At 37.6% G+C, this 19,133-nt stretch overlaps 1 protein-coding gene across 1 annotated transcript; it reads left to right on the top strand.

Moving 5' to 3' along the window:
• The first annotated feature begins 78 nt into the window (after positions 1–78).
• Positions 79–19,052, top strand: qrfprb (pyroglutamylated RFamide peptide receptor b). Its single transcript, XM_088634630.1, has 6 exons — positions 79–942; positions 8,138–8,296; positions 9,895–9,956; positions 11,850–12,085; positions 12,940–13,037; positions 14,352–19,052. Exons 1-6 carry the CDS (start codon positions 591–593, stop codon positions 14,756–14,758), a joined length of 1,314 nt encoding a protein of 437 aa, XP_088490756.1. The 5' UTR covers positions 79–590; the 3' UTR covers positions 14,759–19,052.
• Positions 19,053–19,133: the final 81 nt, after the last annotated feature.

Here is a 19,133-nt window from a genome sequence, read left to right as displayed (position 1 = left end):
ATAGGGGAACTTCCTAATCACTGTTATATAACTACAGTATGAGTTCCAAGACATTTTACCTTCTCCCCCTATCAATGGTCAGACTGAGAAGGAACAATTTGCCAACAATCCGTAGCGCATCTTTCCAAATCATTCCTCCTCCCCATTATGATAAGAGCCGTTCCCCAAAAGAGATACTGTAGCTAAGATCGCTTGTAGCCTGTTCCGTCTGTAAATTATGGCATGTATGGCAGGGCGTGCATGACTGACAGTCTTTATTAGCGGCGAACCTGTCAGAAAATTACAGACTCATCGATCTCTTTAAAAAAAAAGAAGGCTGCTGCGGTTTGTTCCGGGTTGATCAAAGCAAGAACAGGTATGTCACAGCCAACCAGCCGGCTGGAGAGGCGCTTTTGCGGTAGAATGACGGACGTCTCCAGCAGTCCGCTACAGGAGCCCCAGCGACCGCGCAACTTTACTTCTGTAGTCCACGTACTGATATTACAGCGCTTCTAAATAAAGTTCCTTTTTTTGTTCCCAAAGCCTTTTCCCTCCAGTTTATATAGTCTTATTCCACGTACCGCAGCACTTCGCCAGGTTTAAGGAACAAGATGACAGACTCGAGCGAAATGAGGAAAATAACTCCCGATGCCTTGAAGCAGCTGCTTCAATTTTATAATCTAACAAGACAAGATTTCATCCAAACCTATAATCTGCAACCTCTTGTTTACATACCCGAACTGCACTCCGGTGCTAAAACAACTTTTGTGGTTATGTATGCCGTCATATTCGTGTTGGCGCTTGTGGGAAACAGCCTGGTGGTGTACATTATCGTGAAAAAGCGAGCCATGCGGACCGCTACCAGTATTTTCATCTGTTCCTTGGCTGTGAGCGACCTCCTTATAACTTTCTTCTGCATCCCATTCACTCTGCTGCAGAACATTTCCTCCGAGTGGCTGGGAGGTAAGTTTCAACAGAGTCCGTTAGGATGTCTTGCTTCTCGGACACTCGTGGTGGGGGAAAAAAGTTGTTATACATTTTACTGTTTTTTTTTTCTGGATGTGTTGCTTTTGTTGTTCTAAAGACAGATGTTCATGATTTTGGGTAATCATTAACGTCCGCACATGAAAACACTGTTCTAAACCCCCCAAATCAGAACTTGAATATCGCTTTCATATTGGCGCTATTAAGACGCGATACAGCATGATTTTAAGGGGCAAGAAGGATTGGTCGCATTTAATAAATGTCTATTAAATTCAATGAATATGTGGATTCCAAAGAGGGAAATGTGCATGTAATTACATTCCATACTACAATTTAACTACAAGTGAATTGTTTAGCTAAAATTATTTATTTTTTAAATGCGCGGCTCAGTTCCTTTATTTTGTAATTTTATTTTGCTTAAAATGCGATTTCTCTTCAGAAATCAGAAAAAACGACGAAGATTGTGCGCGGCAGCACTGCAGATATACAGTAGTTTTCCCTCTGCTTCCCTACAGTTGATGATCTGCTCTTAGGGCTATTAACTGCGTTATAAAATGCCTGTTAGCATACTTCGTGAAGGTTTGTCAGAAATGACTAGTTGCTTGTCTGATTCCATGGCAATCTTTAATATTATGATCAATTTTTACAGGTAAATTCACATCATTTGACCTATGGAAACTATGTTGATTCCCCCTGACCTCTTCGAGTTTAACAGGTTTCCATTTAGGAAGGGGTCTTAAACTCAATTCCTGGAGGACCTGTTGTCTTTTTTAAGTTCCATTACTGTCTTGTTATTTAATCTAATTATTTAACTGTAACAAATGTTCAATACTTTTAACCAAGCTCCAATTTGTTTTGTTAATCTGAAGCTTAAGCTACAGTTCTCACTTTAATGAAGTGAGAGTTGTGAGTAGTCAGCTGACATTTGTTCAAATGACTTTAAACAAAATCCCAAATACCTGTACATCAAATTAAGAAAATAATCAGGCTTCTGAGTGTGACTGCTGAGGTTGGAACAAAACCCAACAAATACCAGTCAACCTAGGAACTGAGTTTGAGAACCCTGATTTAGGGAAAAAAGAAAGAGGCTCCTCAAGTCATTCTAGAAATGTCCAACTTTGCTGGCTAATTTAGCCATGCCCACAGAGTTGACATGATTGTGTATTTGTAAATACCAACTACTTAATCCACTTGTATTGCTTAGTAACACCTTTAGATGAGTTGATTCCAGTAATACTACAGCTTTCTGCTCTGATAGTACTCAGATAGAACTCAGAAGCTCTTTTCATACTTTGTATTTAATTTGTAAGTGAATAGATAAAGCTTTATCTTGTTCTACAGTCAAATAAAACAACTTCAAGTCTCAAAACACAGTGGTGACACAACAATGGCCTGGAAACAATGTGTGTTCACTGCTCTTCTTCTACCTACAAATAATAGACCTGTTTTTATTATATAACCGAAGAAGCTCAGATGCATGTTTAAAACAGTTGTTTCAATTTCCAGGAATGTATAATGATTTTCTGATATGACATGAATGTAAGTACATGGTGTGAAATTGGATTTTTCAAACAAATGCATTGTTACACAGGAGAATTGATAGACACCAAGTAACAATTTATCAAAAATCTTTTTTGGATAGAAGAAAAGAAAGAATATACAGTACTCTGGATTTGTTTCTATTTTTGTAGATTAATAAAATGTCATTAAGAATGACAGTGCAGTAAGCCTAGTCTTAATTGGTAATTCTCCAATCTGAATTGGATGATATACTTTGTTATCTTAATTTGCATTAATAGAAAGTCTCATCACAGAATGTTTCTAGCCTTATGAACTGTTATACTGTGATTTTAATTACTTACCAAAGTGTAAAATGTATCAAAGCTGAGCTCTGAACTAAATTGTCTAGTGCAGTGATATGTGGTAATGTGCAGCTCATCAAGGGGATTTAATTGGGGCAGAAGAAACATACCTTCACATTTCATTTTGATCCATTCCAGTACCTTGCCTTCAAATACAACAACAGCAACAGAAAATTCTTCCAGATGTGTCAGTGTTTTGTGAAGGAATGTTTTAGGTAGTGTGTCTTGAGTACATTCAGTCATTAGTAGTGGTTGTACATTTATAGCAGTTGGATTTTAAACTATATTGTGTAGCTTTTGATTTCTGCCTACAGTAAATGACTGTGCTTAGAAATAAATGTGGGGGTTCTTATGAGCTTTGTATGTCCTTGTAGTCTTGCAATTTGTAGCTGTGATATACCACTTTATGCACGGGTTTGCATGTAATGTGGAACTATTAACTCTCCAGACATATTTCCAAAATTCACCTTGAGGTATTGGGCATTCTAATTGTATAAAGGTTTTCTGAAGACTTTCTCTTTTAACTTTAAAAAGCAATTTAAGTGATCTGTGATCCTTGCTGCATTTTATTTTTTTCCTTGTGATAAAGCCTATCTTACCTACAGGTCCATACGTGATGGTATAATACTAATAATGATAACAACAACAACAACAACAACAACAACAACAACAACAACAACAACAACAACAACAACAACAACAACTTTTATTTATTAAGTTGGATAAGAGTTGGAGGAAGGGCATCAATGGAGCAACAACAGAAAAGACACAGTCAGCAAAAGTGGTGGGAGGGAGTTTAGTGTAAATATGATGGAGTTCAGAGATTTATGATGGGGTCAGATTGTTTAAAACCTGAAAAGTCAGTAACAAGGCCTTAGTTTGAATATGTGACTTTATAGGCAACCAATGTAGAGATTTAAGCCTGACAATGATGCTTCTGTTTACACCAGTTTTTGCTTTGATACCTAAATATTCAAGCAAGAATCATTTGAATAGCCTCCAACTAGCAGAATGAGTACAAACCATATAGGAGAGTGTTGCTGTGCTGCAGCCCTGTGCTTCGTAAGTAAAAAAAAGGTACATTTTTCTCTATACACCTGCAGCAAAAAGCTTTCAGCCATTTATTCACAAGGACAAAATAACTCAGAACTTCAAATGAGATAAATTGTTAAATTAAATTGTTAAATTGTTCTTTCACAACCACATAATTTTTGTCATATTGAAGACCACCTTCAAGAAAGACAGAGCCCCTACAGAGCCTGCATAAGAGGGATGTCTAACCCTGGCCATAGAGACCCACCACCTGAACAGTCGTTTTTAGAGCCACCCTTAACGTATCTTTTTCTAAGCCCCTGGGACAATTTCATTTTGACCACTGAGCAGGTGATTTGTTCAACTAAGTTTAGAGATTATTTAAAATGATACTGCCCACACCATGTAGTCCTCAAGGACAACACTCAGTCGTTTCTAGGTGAAATGAACCAATTGTAGAATTCAATTTGACTTCATTCCTTTTTGCTTCATGTTTGAAAGGCAGACCACCTGTTGGAACTCAGGGCTTTTATTTATCCTGGTAAGCCCAGAAGAATGTGTGATGTTTGTGAGCATGCATAGTAGAGTTTAAATGTTAGTGCTAGTGTCAGTAAATACTTGTTTCAAATATACGGTATAGTTTTTCTTGTTCACACACATTCTAGTCTTTATATGCTGACACAAAGAGTTGTTTGTTTTACAGCTACTGTACAGTATATGCTCTCAGAAATGTCTGTGCATTTAGATTTGAGTAATTAGAGTGTGATGGTATCTTTCTACTCAACTCTCCAGGGGCCTCTGTACTAAACATATCAAAACTACACTGAACTGTGCTGTGATTTCTTCCATGCCTACATAATTAACTTACCAAGCTCATCTAAACTCATGTTTATTCAGGGCTTTATAAAGATTATGATTTTAACGGTAACCATCAACACAGTGGTGGCAGGGTGGCATAGTGAAAGAGTTTTGGACACATAACTAGTGGGTTGCGAGTTTGAGTCCCCACTGTGGATGTTGTACATTTTTACCCAAGTTGTTCCAGTCCACCCAGCTGTGTGAATGGGGATAATCGCCGTGCTGAGCTGGTGTCCCATCTGGGGTGGCAGTCTGATCTCTCTCCGCTCTTTGATTTCTTCACACCTAGAAACCAGGATGAGCTCTGGTACGATGAGCCTTTGTGTGTGGCTCCTATGGAATCATCTACTTAGAAGACTGGCTCCACAACACCAGAGCTGGTGGTCAGCCCTGGCCAGCCCTGCTGAATTGACTGCATCTGCTTATTCTCAGGAAACACAATGACCAGGGATCCCTGGTTCTTGATCTACTGCTCAGATACACAGATGGTCTAATTGCTTCATTAACTGCATAATTGTTATATTTCTATACAGACTCAGAGGTTTTTTACAGGTAATCATATCATTTTTTATAAGTGAATGTTTCTCATAATTGTAAAAGACCTTAAGTAAAATTATATATATATATGTCTGATTAGGTTAATGTTTGACTCCTTAGGTTTGAGACCCTTGACAAAAAGACTAAGAAACAATGTATTTGTAAGTGCAAAAAAGAACTTCAAGTGTCCCAATAAAACTTTTTCTCTGTTGTTGGACCGTCATTAGTAGCATGGATGAGCTGCACAAGAGACTGCATCAGATTTTTACATAATGTTTACGGTGATTTTAACGTAAGTAGCTATCTGGTTAATAAAGCAAAAATATAAAAAAAACACTTTAAATGCAATGAATATACTTTAATAATTGTATGTAGCACCTAACATGTTAGGGTATCTCAAAGCACTTAATTAAAAGAACAAAAACAATATAACACATTCAATAGACATTTGTTACTTTATGTTAAACATAAATAAGACATTCTAAATATGTGGTTATTAATTAAGCAAAATAAATAATAAACATTTTTTGCATGAATATAGCAATGCTTTCATCGTGAAGGATCTTGAAGCACTTTTCGCATAGGAGAAGACCCACTTCATGTACTTCCTTTTGCTACATACAGATATGTATGCATTGTAAACAAATCACAAATAGATCTCCTTAGTAACTCATGGTGACTCATTCGAAAACATTCATCTCTCATCAACACATTTTAGTCACTGATTATGGTTAAAAACATTCCAGTGAGTTTTTAATTACTTTTAATTTTCAATTCACGATATGTGAACTGTCAGATTGATTAAGTTGTTGAAATATGTCAATATAATGTTTTAACTCATTTATAATCAAGGGGCAGAAAATAATAGAAAATATAATAAAAGAACTAAACTTAAACTGCCTTCAGCAATAGCCGGAAGTCACAAAGGTGAAAGGCTTACAGAGTGTTCTGCTGTCTGACATCTTAAATGCAGCATGAGATAGAAATTGCAATTCCAGTATGGGAAATACTCCAGCACTTGTGACTGTGAAAGTAAAACTTAGAATTATAACCATAATGAGGTCAAATCAATCTATTGGAGTTATACACATGCCCTTGAAGGACCGTGATAATATCTTAAGATTGCATGTGGAGCTGTCTCTCTGGAGAGGGAGAAGGAACTACATCTAGTGAGAAAAACATTTTCCCTGAAAACTGAGGGAAAATTACCGTATATCTGATGGGAAGGGGGATGCAGGAAGCTGTATTAGGTCTTTGACCTCATTATCAGAAGACTGTGAGTTCAAGCTCCTAATACAGACACCGTTGTTGATTTCGTGGATGAGGTTCGTTTCCCCAGATTGCTCCAGTACCCTCAGCTGTACAGTATATAAAAGTGCCTGCACTGCTGGGAGGTGAATCTGTGGTGGACTCACAGCCCAGCGCAGGAACAGTCCTGCACTCTCAATTTGCTTAAGGTTAAGAAATCAGGATGAGCTTCGGAAAGCCACACAAGGCTCATGAAGGAATTTAATCTTTGTGCTGTTTTTCAAATACTACATCTAGAGCTGTAGGAAATTGACTGTGAGCAGGCCTGATCTCGAAGCTGAAACCAAACAGATGATTTTAAAGACTTGTCAGGTGCTATATTCTTGGACGCAGAAGATGTGATATGATTTTAAACATCTTCATTTTGGAAGTATAACAGGAAATGCTTCGTGTCCCGATCGTTTTTCCCTGACTTGTCATTCCACATACTTATCAGTGGCTCAGCACCTGTCTGAGGGAGGAAAGAGGTTCTTAGAGACATTCTGGGGATACATTCCTCCATTTGGAGGACGTATAAGATGATTTATTCTAAGCATTGCTTCACTGTGCAAAATGCCTTATGTCAGAGTGTTCCTTAAATGATCCGAGATGCATGAAGCAGATATTGTCTTGGAGGTGGTATTTATTGTGTGATTGTTGTGGGGTAGGCCTTACCTGTTATTGTTAAAACAAGATTTAGGCTTTTAGTACTTATCAGGATTTATCAGTCACAGCAGATCCTTGATGCAAATCACAAGGCATGTGTTCTGATTTACATTAATTGCTCAATTTGTATAATTTGCTGGCAGCTTCAAAGCCTTGAAGCAACTGTTTTGTAATGAAAACCACAGTAGGGGGGTCAACAAAGAGTAGATGTGGGTTGTCATGCTGGAGCATTTTCATCACGCACTGTTTTTTATTTTTTTGCTCTAGATCACTATAAAGCCAAACAAAATGTAGGGACAAAAGGAGTCTCTGATTATTGTCTTTTCATTTGCAAAGTGTTCAATTGTGCAAATCCTTGACGTAAAATGGCATCCATGGGATTTCAGGAATTTTCCTTAAAAAATTGCCAGCACTTAAACTTTTAATTTTTGAAAACAGTTGTCTTTGCAGCAAAAAGCTTTCTTGTAATTTCTTTCATATTCTCTAAAATTGACATTGTATTGATTTGACATATGTACCGATCCTTCTGTTCACACGACCGAGTGCTTTATACATTTTTTTATCCTCCCCTAATCGGCACTTTTGCCTAAAGCTGCATTTCATCATCTTTAAAATTTTAGCCTTTGCACGGTGGTAAGGAAGGCTCAGTGCACAGAAGACTGCTAAGCAACAAATTCATTTTTATTCACTAGATGAACTAGAGCATAAAAATAAATTTACTATCAGTCGTCTGTGCCTTCAGTTTTTTTTTTCCTTTGAAGGTTAAACTTTTATTTCCAGCACAGGGATGGTGTGAGTTGAAGTTTTGTCTCTTTACCAGACTTTTAACAGAATTCACTAAGCCGATTTGGTTAATTACTTAAAGTCAACTTTGAAGAGAAGAATAAGATGTGGGTAAATGCTTATCTGTCTTGTTTTGTTTCATTTTTTAGGTGTTTTTGTGTGCAAGACTGTTCCTTTTGTGCAGAGCACAGCCATAGTGACTGGTATTCTGACAATGACGTGCATTGCTATAGAGAGATACCAGGGCATTGTCTACCCACTGAAAATGAAGCGGCAATATACCCCAAAAAGAGCTTACAAAATGCTAGGTATGTGTTTCCTTCCCAGTACATCTCTTGTGTTAAAACAGGTGAATAAAGCTCAAGTGGAAAATGGTTTTCTTTCAGGAAATATATCAGAGAATGACTGATCTGAGGATTAGAATTGTTTATGTGTGATAGTTAATCTGAATGATTGACAGCATTTTATTGCAGCTCTTAAATTCTCTTTTCACAGAGGTACAGCATGTCAGGTATATAAGAAGAGAACATTTTACAGCCCATTTAGTTTCAGATTTACCACATACTTCTTACTGAGTACTTTGGAACTTTTAATATATCTTTTGTAACACTGGCTGTGCCATCACTAAATGTATTTGGTTGCACTGTTTGAGGGAAGCTGTGATGTTTTGTTAATAAAAGGAAGTGTCATGAAATATTGGTATATTTTTATTTGGTGACTGTGTTGTGCAAGAGCACTTTTAGTCTTGAAGTATTGATGTTTTGAGTCTACCTTGACAGCACCCCTCTATAGTGAGGTTTTAAAGGCAGATTTTACCCCTTGCCAACTTGTTTATAGATGTGTTGTGAATGCTTTAAACCTACTCTGATCCTGTACAACAATGCCTGAAAGCCCAACTTTCAGATTGGACGAACAGAATGTGCCATGTGGATTGTTAAGTGTTAAATGTGCAAGAACACACGTTTTCACACTTACACACATTCCCATATTTGCAGGAACAAATATTTACTCCACTCAAATGGAAGTACAAAAAGCGTGATAATAAACCCTAAACAAATACATACACAGAACAACAACAGAGGAATGTGTCCCTGATCACAATTCATTTGAAAAAGGGAACATGATTTTAACTGCTTGCAGCTCTTACTGCATCTCAAAGCACATTCTGTGTCAATTGACTTATATGACCCTGTTATGGTTTACCTCATTATAATTTGCACGTGCCCTGCCCACCATATGTGAAATAGGCATTTAACTTCACGACAAAATCATAGTGTTTTCCTGGATAGAAATATCTTTTACCAGAACCCTCTCTATGATGAGACAGAGTTAGCACCCTTTAGTGAATACTGTTTGCATCTTACACAACTCCTTGGGAGGTATTTGGAGATATCATTAACATACATTTTGGGAAAGACACAACTCCTGTCACATGCACAAGATATTGTCACTGCACAGTGGATAAATTCCATACATTGGGAGATACTTCTCTTACTGAGAATTACTGCCGTTACCAGCCATTCATTCTTGATTCAGGGTATGGCAAACTGGAAGGTGTTTCAGAAGCACTGGGTATAAAGGGGGACAACGCACAGGATAAGACACCGATCCATCAGAGGGCATACACAATCACACACACAAGCGCAGTTTAGAGACAATAAACCTATTCAGCATGTCCGTGGGAAGTGGGAGGAAACTGAAGCACTGGGAGAAAATTCAATTCAGTGAGAGAGAAAGAACATACAGACTCCACACAGAAGGCCCCCAAAGTCAGAATCAGCTCCAGGGCCCAAGAGCTGGGAGGCAGCAACACTAATTACCATGGTATTGTGAAATCCTTTTAAAGTGAAATGTCTGTCCAACCTCACAGCATTCAGGATGTTATCTTTTCTTCTCCAAACAACAGGAGTTGTATGGACTGTAGCTGTGATAGTGGGGTCCCCGATGTTGTATGTGCAGCAGCTAGAGGTAAGGTTTTTGGGATCTTTATTTTTTTTCCTTTTCTTTGTACTAAACAGAAACTAAACACTAAACAGGGTTTTGGACTTCCAAGTATAAACAATCAGTCAGTTAATCGCAAACGTTTCCACCTTCACTCTTTCTAAGGCTTTTGATAGTAATGCTTGTGTTTAACAAGCTAATCTTTATCATTTTGGTTGTTTTGTTCACCGGTGTTTCTATTTTTAGAAGTTAAAACATAAAGAAGGAAGGGAGCACTCCCTTAATTAGGCAGATGGCTGCAATTCTGTACTAATTAATATGATGAGATTAAGACCAGCACAATTATAATTCTCTGCAAATGCAGCATTGAATTAATGGTGATTCAGTCCCGGCACACCGCTATCACTCTTTAGAGAGTGTGCTGGCGATTTGCAAATCAATCAATAGGTGACCGCAAAGAGGGAGTATGCTTTACCTTTTTTGTAAGGAACACACAGTATGACGTGCATATATGGTAGTTAAATATCTAAAGTAAAATGCAATACTGCGGTGTCTCCAAATGATCCAATATACCAGAACTGCAGCTTAATGATAAAAATTGACTGTGTTACTTACTTATGGACATGTTGCTGTATGAGATAGAAAGACATCAAAGCTTCTAGTTTCTAGCTGAGTGTCCTTTCCTGATATTTGTCTTTCCCGTTATTTGTTATGCTTTGTTATTTTTCACAAAAGATGTATACACAGCTCTGTCATTAATTTATTTTTCAGATTTTAATTAAAGAAAGCATGTATTGTGTGAAGAGACAGATCTTAATAGCACCGTTATTCAGAATGATACTCATTAATTTTGTAACAAATTAATTTCCTCAGGATCATCAATAGAAAAGACCTTTTGCTCTCCACGTCTTTGTTAAACATACACTGTATCAGATCTCTTTGTGTCAAAGAAGTAGGTATTTTTTTCTGAAATGCTCTTGAGATTAAGTTAACAGAAAGCACTGGAAAAGGCTACAGCCCTGCGCAATGTATAATGATTACAAAGACGTGGCTTGCTGAAAAAGTAATTAATCACAACTCAATCCTCATGTTTGTGTATGATCAGTCCAACTTATAATTAAGTCTATAATCTCATTAGCAATTACATGCTCCTTTTGGTTTGTACTTCATAATTACTGTGTAACTTACACCATTGTCACATTTATCACACATACCTGGTTTGCTGAGATGTGCAACACTCTTTTTTTTTCTCTCAGTAAAAGAATAGAATAAATTGACAACATGAATACTTCTGGCTTTTAAGAGTAATAATGTCAGAATTAACATGTACCTCATTCAGAATTGTTTGACTTTGATCTGTTGTTAGGACCTCATATGAATACTGAGCCACCGTGTACCTCTCAGCTGACAGCCTTTAACTTTAGCCTGTGAGATTTTCCCTGTTCTTCACATTTAAAGATACTTTGCTCACTGTCCCACAATTTTTGGTGAATAAACACACCTTTATTAGGAGTACCTATTTGTACGCAGGTCCACAGCCATTGTCTATGTGTTACAGTTCATAAATGTAATATGATACAATATAGGGTATACGTCCTCTGATATTTACAAGACCAATTACAGATACGTGTTTCTCACAACTGTGAAATATTAAAATCAATACATTGACGACCCTGGGAAAAAAAGCTAAAGTTACCCAACAAATTTTCATAAGCTATTAAACAAAAGCAATAAGCTGTTTGTAATGTGCTCTGTTTTCTGTTATAATATTTTACTTTTCATGTGTGCAAATCTTTAACATTTTTTTAAAAAAAATTGTAAAGCACTAATGGGTTATCCCCTTGAAGCACACCCTTTGTAGCAGCACTTTGCAATCTGGGCAGCTGTGCTCGTAAAACACCTGTGTTTGTGCTCGCGCAGGTGAAATACGACTTCCTGTACGACCACCACCACGTGTGCTGCCAGGAGCGCTGGCGTTCCTCGGCTCACCGCCAGGTCTACGCCACCTTCATCCTGGTGGCCCTCTTCATCCTGCCCCTGACGGCCATGCTCATCCTCTACAGCAGGATCGCTTTCGAGCTCTGGGTGCGGAAGCGGGTGGGCGACTCTTCGGTTTTGAACACCATGAACCACAGCGAAATCAACAAGATTGCAAGGTACAAACCCCGCGCAAGGGGAGCTGTGGTCAAGGCCCTGCACTTGTAACTGGAAGGCTGGGGGTTCTGATCCCGGGTGGGACAATGGTGTTGTACTATGGCAAACATAAGTTACTCTGGAATACAATTAGTGGCCAAATAAAATATGAAATAAAAACCTAGAAGGCGGGGTATTCAATAGCAACACAGCCCAATCATTTCTAGAATTAGTTACACCTGTCTTCAAGTTTTCCATTACTTGGGAGATTGTTTTTCCCTACTATGTGGTATGAGGCTCTGCTGGACCCGATTCACTGCTGTTGGATGATGTGTTGATGAAACTATTACATAAAATGTTGAGCAAAAACTTTGTCACTTTATCTCATTTTTATTTAACTTTATTTTCAAGTAAGTCCTTTATTATTTTGCCCTTTTCACTAGTAGTTACACTAAGACACCTTATTAGGTTGAGCAATACAAACTCCCACACTCTTCACAGTTGGCGACAGGTCCTAAGCTCAGCACAATTGAGTGCAGATGATAGTTTGAGCTGTTCATCTTATGTCCAGCCTTTCCAACATACGAGCTCAGCAGTGTAGCACAGAATTACCAGCTACAAGCAATTGCTTATTTTTGTCACCTACAGTAACAGGCACACACTCATTACAGGTCAACAACAGAAATTCATTTCAGGAAATTTTTTCAGTGATTTCCACTCAGATGTGTGTTCCCCTTTGTTTAGCATTTCACATTTAAAAAACAGCTCATCTGGAAAAACCTGGGATGCAGAGTACTTAAGCAGACATTTATGACATACCACCCACAAGAAGAACCTGTTTAACTTTGACACCTTCCTCTGGTTTTGATTGCCGTAGGAAGAAGAAACGTGCTGTTAAAATGATGATAACCGTTGTTTTGCTGTTTACAATATGCTGGGCTCCTTTCCATGTGGTACACATGCTGTTTGAATACAGTAAGTTTCTTTGTTGTTATGATGACTCAATAGGCTTCAGATCTGGTGCTATTTTATGTAGTACTGAAACCTCAAGTAATGATTTTTAAGATATTTTTTTCTTCCTCTTTCTTCCTTCGGTGTGTTTAAATAGCACAGTTGCTGTCAGCCCTGCTATTGGAGGACCTCTGTATCTGCTGGTTTATTTCCTTAATCACCAGTTTTAACTGTCGCCACTAATTGATCTGCTTGCTGATTTGGGTTTTTATTTTGCACTCAGACCTTTGGATTAAAAAATACCCAAGTGGTTCTCAGTGCTGGACCTGGGTAACCCCCCGTGTCTTCTGGTTTTAACTGAGTTCTTAATCACAAGCTAATCTATTTCAATTTTCTGTTTAAAACGTGTTTTAAATTTGCTCTCAGCGCTTGAAATGCTGAATGAGATGTGGAATTGGTGGGAACCCGGTACAATTTTGTGAGTTTCAGGACTGCCCTTGTTCAGAAATGTCAGGTAGAATAGAACCAATTGAATTTAAGCAGATGGAAAAACACTGACTCACTGTGGGAGCTGTCTGATATAGTGTGATTCTCACCTGTACCTGTGCATCACGAACTGATCACTTATTAAAAGCTGTTTAGTCAGAAATATGGGAGCAAATAATAATAATAATTCTTGATGTTATTAGAATGTACTTTTTAATCCAAGGTGTAAGTGAAGAAAAAAGCTAAATAAACAAGCAGGATTATTTCTGGCAGCAATAAACAATGGTGAATAAGGGTTCTGCTGTACAGGGGTATTCCAGAACCAAGACAGCGAACTGTTGTCATAGTAGATCACTTGAAAAATGGCTCTTAAACTATGCCTCTAGCATTTAACCCAAAACTAATCCCAACAGTAAATTGGAACTAGTTCTGACCATACAATATCTCAAACTCTATTACAGGAAAAATATGTGTCAGAACTCTAATCCAAACCTAATAACAGTTATTCTATACCAAATTCACACATCAACTCCTTTCCCAAATCATACCTTGAAACTATGCAAATTCTAACCATATCGCATATCACAAAGGTTAAAGGCATACACTTCCTTTGAACTGCAAGAATTTGAAAATGTTTAGTATTTTCTTTCAGATAGTTACATATATGTTTTGTGCTCTTAGATATAATGTCCTAGAGATGATGAGTGAGCTGCCAGAATTGCCCCACAGTTTCACCACTCCTAAAGGGCACAAAACAGAAGGTGTTTCGAAGCAGACGTTTAGCTCAAGGGAGAGAAGCCGTTTACTTTGGTTTCTTTTCTTGGGAACCGATCTTGCGTTCTGTACTTGCAGACGACTTCGAGAAAGAGTACGATGACGTCACTGTCAGCATGATCATCGCTATCGTGCAGGCCGTGGGGTTTTTCAACTCCTTCAACAACCCCATCGTGTACGCCTTCATGAACGAGAATTTCAAGAAGAACTGCCTGTCCACGCTGTCCCGCTGCGTCCGGAGACGGAACCCGAGTCGACAGCGGGCAGTCTCCGCGGAGAGGCCCAAGCCAAACGTGCTCTTCACAAACGCCACGAGGAGGGGACGATTTCAGGGCGGTACGCCCACGCAGGGCATCCAGTTCAATCTGTCTGAGGAAGCCGTTTCCGCCTCTTCCCATGCAGTCCAATCCACAGCCTTTGTGGAAGAGAAAATTTCAACCGTCCATTGTGAGCTTCCAACGAGCAGCTGCTCTTATTCACACTGAACACTCTCTGTGGGACCCAACGGGACTCGTTCCTTCACATTCATTTTCACATCCCAAGTTTTCATACTCTTCAACATGAAACCTGCGGCTCCAAGCAATGTGCAGAACTTTGTCAGTTTCTACGTGTAGTGAAATGAAATCAGTTGTTTCAGAAATTCTGAATTTGACCGTTAACATATGTCTTGTGCTGTGAGCGATCAATGAAAAAGGTTCCCACTGCTAGCAACAAACGTTATTCTTCATGGAATGTCAATGTATACATAACTGGAGCTTATGACAAGAGAGATTCTTTGAGCTGTTTGTTTGAATTTTTATGGTTAGAAGATGCTGATATTTAACTAAACGGTACACTGGTTTTAGTTGCAGAGATCATGTCACATGAATGAATGATCTTAGATTAATTTTCTTTTAGCTCTAAGCCCTTAGGATCTACTGTAAATAATATCAAAACTTTCATCTTGAAAACTGGATTGACAATGGGTCAAAAGACAATCTCAAATGCACTACATGATAACACATTGAAGAAATACGTTGAAATTACTTTTCTGTACAGTATATCTCTAGTTTCTAATTCACTTTGATGTCAATTATATAAACGTTTAAGGATGTCAGTTTAATTCTGACTTAACATTGTTTAAATTTCACTCCTAGGAGTCACCCTATCAGTTGTGTCGCATTTATTATACAACTGCATTTCTTTAAAATGTCATTAGCAACTACTGGTACTTCACTAGATCACAATCAAAACAAATCAATTTCCCTCTCTATGGGATGATTTTTATCATTATTAACACAATTATTTGAAATATCTTAGTTATTTTCGTACGCTACACACATCTCTATTCAGTTACAAAGCATGGTGTTGTTACATCTCATCAAACAACTGAAACCATTTAAACATCCATCAGTTAGTGAACCATAGGACTGAAATGCTACTTAAAACAAGATCTGGGCTTAATGATTAGTAAACCAATAAACTGCGCCCATGGGTGATGATTAGGCAAAACATTCAGTGGTTGTGATGTTAAGAGAAAAGCCGGTCAAGTCTTGCTTGCTTATTAGCAGAGGTCCAAACTGCCAATAGCAGTTATAAAAGAATGTCACATGAAAAGGAATAAACTTTGAGAACATGGAACATTACTTATGAAGTAATACTGCTGTTAATGCTTTTTGCTTAACTTACAACGGAGAGTGAAATCCCATTTAAACCTTTACCTGGAATGGCTGAACTCTGATCATCAGGAAGTCTCGTGCACCACTATATCTCCATACCTTCAGGACAGCCCACGGCTGGATTTTTTTTAAAAAAAGTAAGACTAATGCACATTCTCATACAGAAACTTACTGAGGTAACACTGCACTGTGTAACATTTACCAGGTTTAATCTGCTTTTTTTCTGTATTTCTCAGTTTACAATGCTTTTACCAAGGAAACCTTTTATTTAAAGTCTAAAAGGGCTGTGTGCAACACAAAGGAATGTATCTTCTTGAATGTTTTAAAGTTAAATAGGGATTACTTAGAAAAATAGTTTTGAATTAATTTGAAAAGAACTGCAGGTGTTGCTTTGTTGATCATATATTCAGAAGTCTAGGTAAATGGTCGTTGAAGTTTAAATAAACAAGACCAAGAAAACACTACCAGTCACATGTTTCAATGCTGTAAGTACAGCAGCCTTAAAAACTGGATAGTAGATTGAGAATAATGAAAATGCAAATCATTGGAGAATCGGTCTTTGACACCCACTTAATGATAGGATACTATTTAGTGTTTCAGTCGATTTCCAAATACAGTCATTATGTAAATCTGGATGCTAGCTTTACAGTTTCACAACAAACACAGGTGAACTTCCTGGTTACAAGGAAGCAATCAGTGCACTATCTTTTACTATCTTCCCGTCATGCCTTCTTTTAGTGTTACACACATCTGAGTTTTTTTCATGCGACACCCTTCTAGATTTACTATAGACTGCTACCTATGTATTTCCGATAAGACACTAAAAATCTACCAATTCTGAAACAAGACCTCAGGTGCTTGTATATGATCTTAGAAAATAAATGCCAAAGTAATGAAAAAATACAATTGCATTTCAGGGGTATATTAGAGGTATATACCACAGAAGTGACTTATGCTTATTGAATCCTCCATTCAGCACTCAGTCCAGTTAGAGGTCTGTTTTTAGTTGGGCCTAGGTAAAGAAAACTGGAGGTGACAGTCCAGTTTATCCACATACAGTGAGCTTCTTCTCTCTGAGTAAAAAGTGTCAGAGACGTGCAAAAGGTGCTCAGATACAGTATACTATAATAATTTCACAAGCTAAGATGTGAATGTGCCTTCAGAAGGCTCTTTATTGAAAGGCACTACATAAGAATAAAAACGATCGTTTAAGTGACTGATTGGCCAGTGTAGAAGCCCAGCTCAGTATATTTAAGGTTTGGTCATTGTGATTTTCTCTTATCTTCCATGACTGAAGAAGCAGAGTGTCACAAGTGAGCTGCACCTTCCTACTGGCCCAAGTTACGAAATCTGGGCCTGCTCTTTGAAGAACAAAACCCAACAGGTTATTTACAGTATGAGCACTGAAAAGACCAGCAATAAATTCAGGGAATAAGGCGTGTTTGTGTATTTGAAGGACAGTATATTTCCTTTTAGCACCCAGCAGGCAGAGCTTGTATCTGCAGGATGCACTAAAACATTTCTTACAGTTTAGCAGCAGTTTTAGAAAGCAGACTATCCTGTGGAAGGCCTTCTGCTCTGTAGAAGCCAGCATTACCCTCTAAATAATTTCAATGAATGAGTAAGGGCAGGTTTGGACTGTAGAAGACCTGGCCTGAGAGATTTGTAGCATGTGCGCTCAGTGTGCATTTACTGTAAATACAATTTTGTTTCGTTTGGTCTCCTGGTTATTTATTTGGTATCACAGTTAGACATGATTTCAGACACCAAAACCCTAGACGTGGATCTTTACTCAATGGACATATTAAATCAACGTAAAACGATTTCAATTAAAAATTAATGAGTCATTATCTTGAATTTATTAGCAACCGGAAGTTGATATATACTGTATGGATCACATATGTATAGTAGTGGCAGAATGCTATTAATTCTAAATTGAATGTGTTACTATTTGGAGGTTCTCTGTAAAAATTCAATCAGCTGGCTGCATTTTCAAGTTTCTGCCGAACTTGTCTCAATTCAGTAGACTGTTCCAAAAGTGTTTTCAAAGCATAAACTACCACACTGTGGTCCAACGAACAAATTATATTAAAAACACCCATAATAGAACTGCTGTCTATGCATTTCAAGAAGAATAATTTTGCTGTCCACTGGTTAGTTGTTTTTCTATTATTCAAAACCTGGCCCGTGTTGAAATACAGGACGTCAGGCTATTAACTCTGCATACTTTAAAAACCCACTTTTTTGCAAATCACAGCACAATAATGATTTTCTGTATTCTATATGGTTTCTGTATATTGTCAGAACACTGTGCATATCAATAACTAGCAAATGCTTTGGCATTCTATTATCTTGCTCTGTGTAAGGGGCTGAAGAGTATTGCCCCCTGTGGAGATAGCAGATCTTAGGCTTACTCCCTACATACTAAGAGAACATGTTAAAATATTAAATATGCAGCATTAGCTTTAATTTTTTTATTTAAATGCTTGAATTGGAAGTTTTAAAATTATGCCACTTAGGAGATCTACCTTAAGATGAAAAATTAATACATTGATGCTACTTCAGATGAAATTAGATATTATATAAAAGGATTTTCAGAAAGCTTGAGACTATCAGATTCTTAAAGGTTTAGTATAGTGCTTCCATTGCCAAATAATTCAAGGGGCCTAAAGAAGTTGGAAATCACAAATGTTGGATAATTTCATTATATAGGCCCATTCATTTTAATATAATTTATGCAATGCACACATTCCAATAAATACTTTAACAAAAATACAAATTGAAAACCCATAAGCAGCTACTTCTATTTAAAAAACACATTTCACAATTGGAAGATGATTCATAACACATCCGATGCACAAGTTTGGAGGGGCTTCATTTAAAATAAGGGTTTTAGACTCCCAGCTGTTAGGTACCACTAAATTGCACAAAAAATGGCAAAATGACAACATTTGAAAGGGTTCTCGTTCTGCTCTTAAAAGAACAAGGCAAATTGCTCTTCTGGGGGGCAGTGAGTAACCAGTTTACATCTACTGTGAGGTATAAACGTCAGTAGCCAATCTTTACAGGTCAAATAGACAAGAAATACACGACTGAACATGTACTACTACTCATCACAACTCTATTAAAACCCATAAGCAAAATCCCATTTTAAACCAAAACTGGTGGAAATTAAAGAAAAAAATTATTTCTCTCAACATCA

This window comes from Lepisosteus platostomus, chromosome 6, assembly GCF_059453375.1.
Source record: "Lepisosteus platostomus isolate fLepPlt1 chromosome 6, fLepPlt1.hap1, whole genome shotgun sequence".
Classification (NCBI taxonomy): domain Eukaryota; kingdom Metazoa; phylum Chordata; class Actinopteri; order Semionotiformes; family Lepisosteidae; genus Lepisosteus; species Lepisosteus platostomus.
This window is presented reverse-complemented; position numbering and strand designations above follow the sequence as displayed.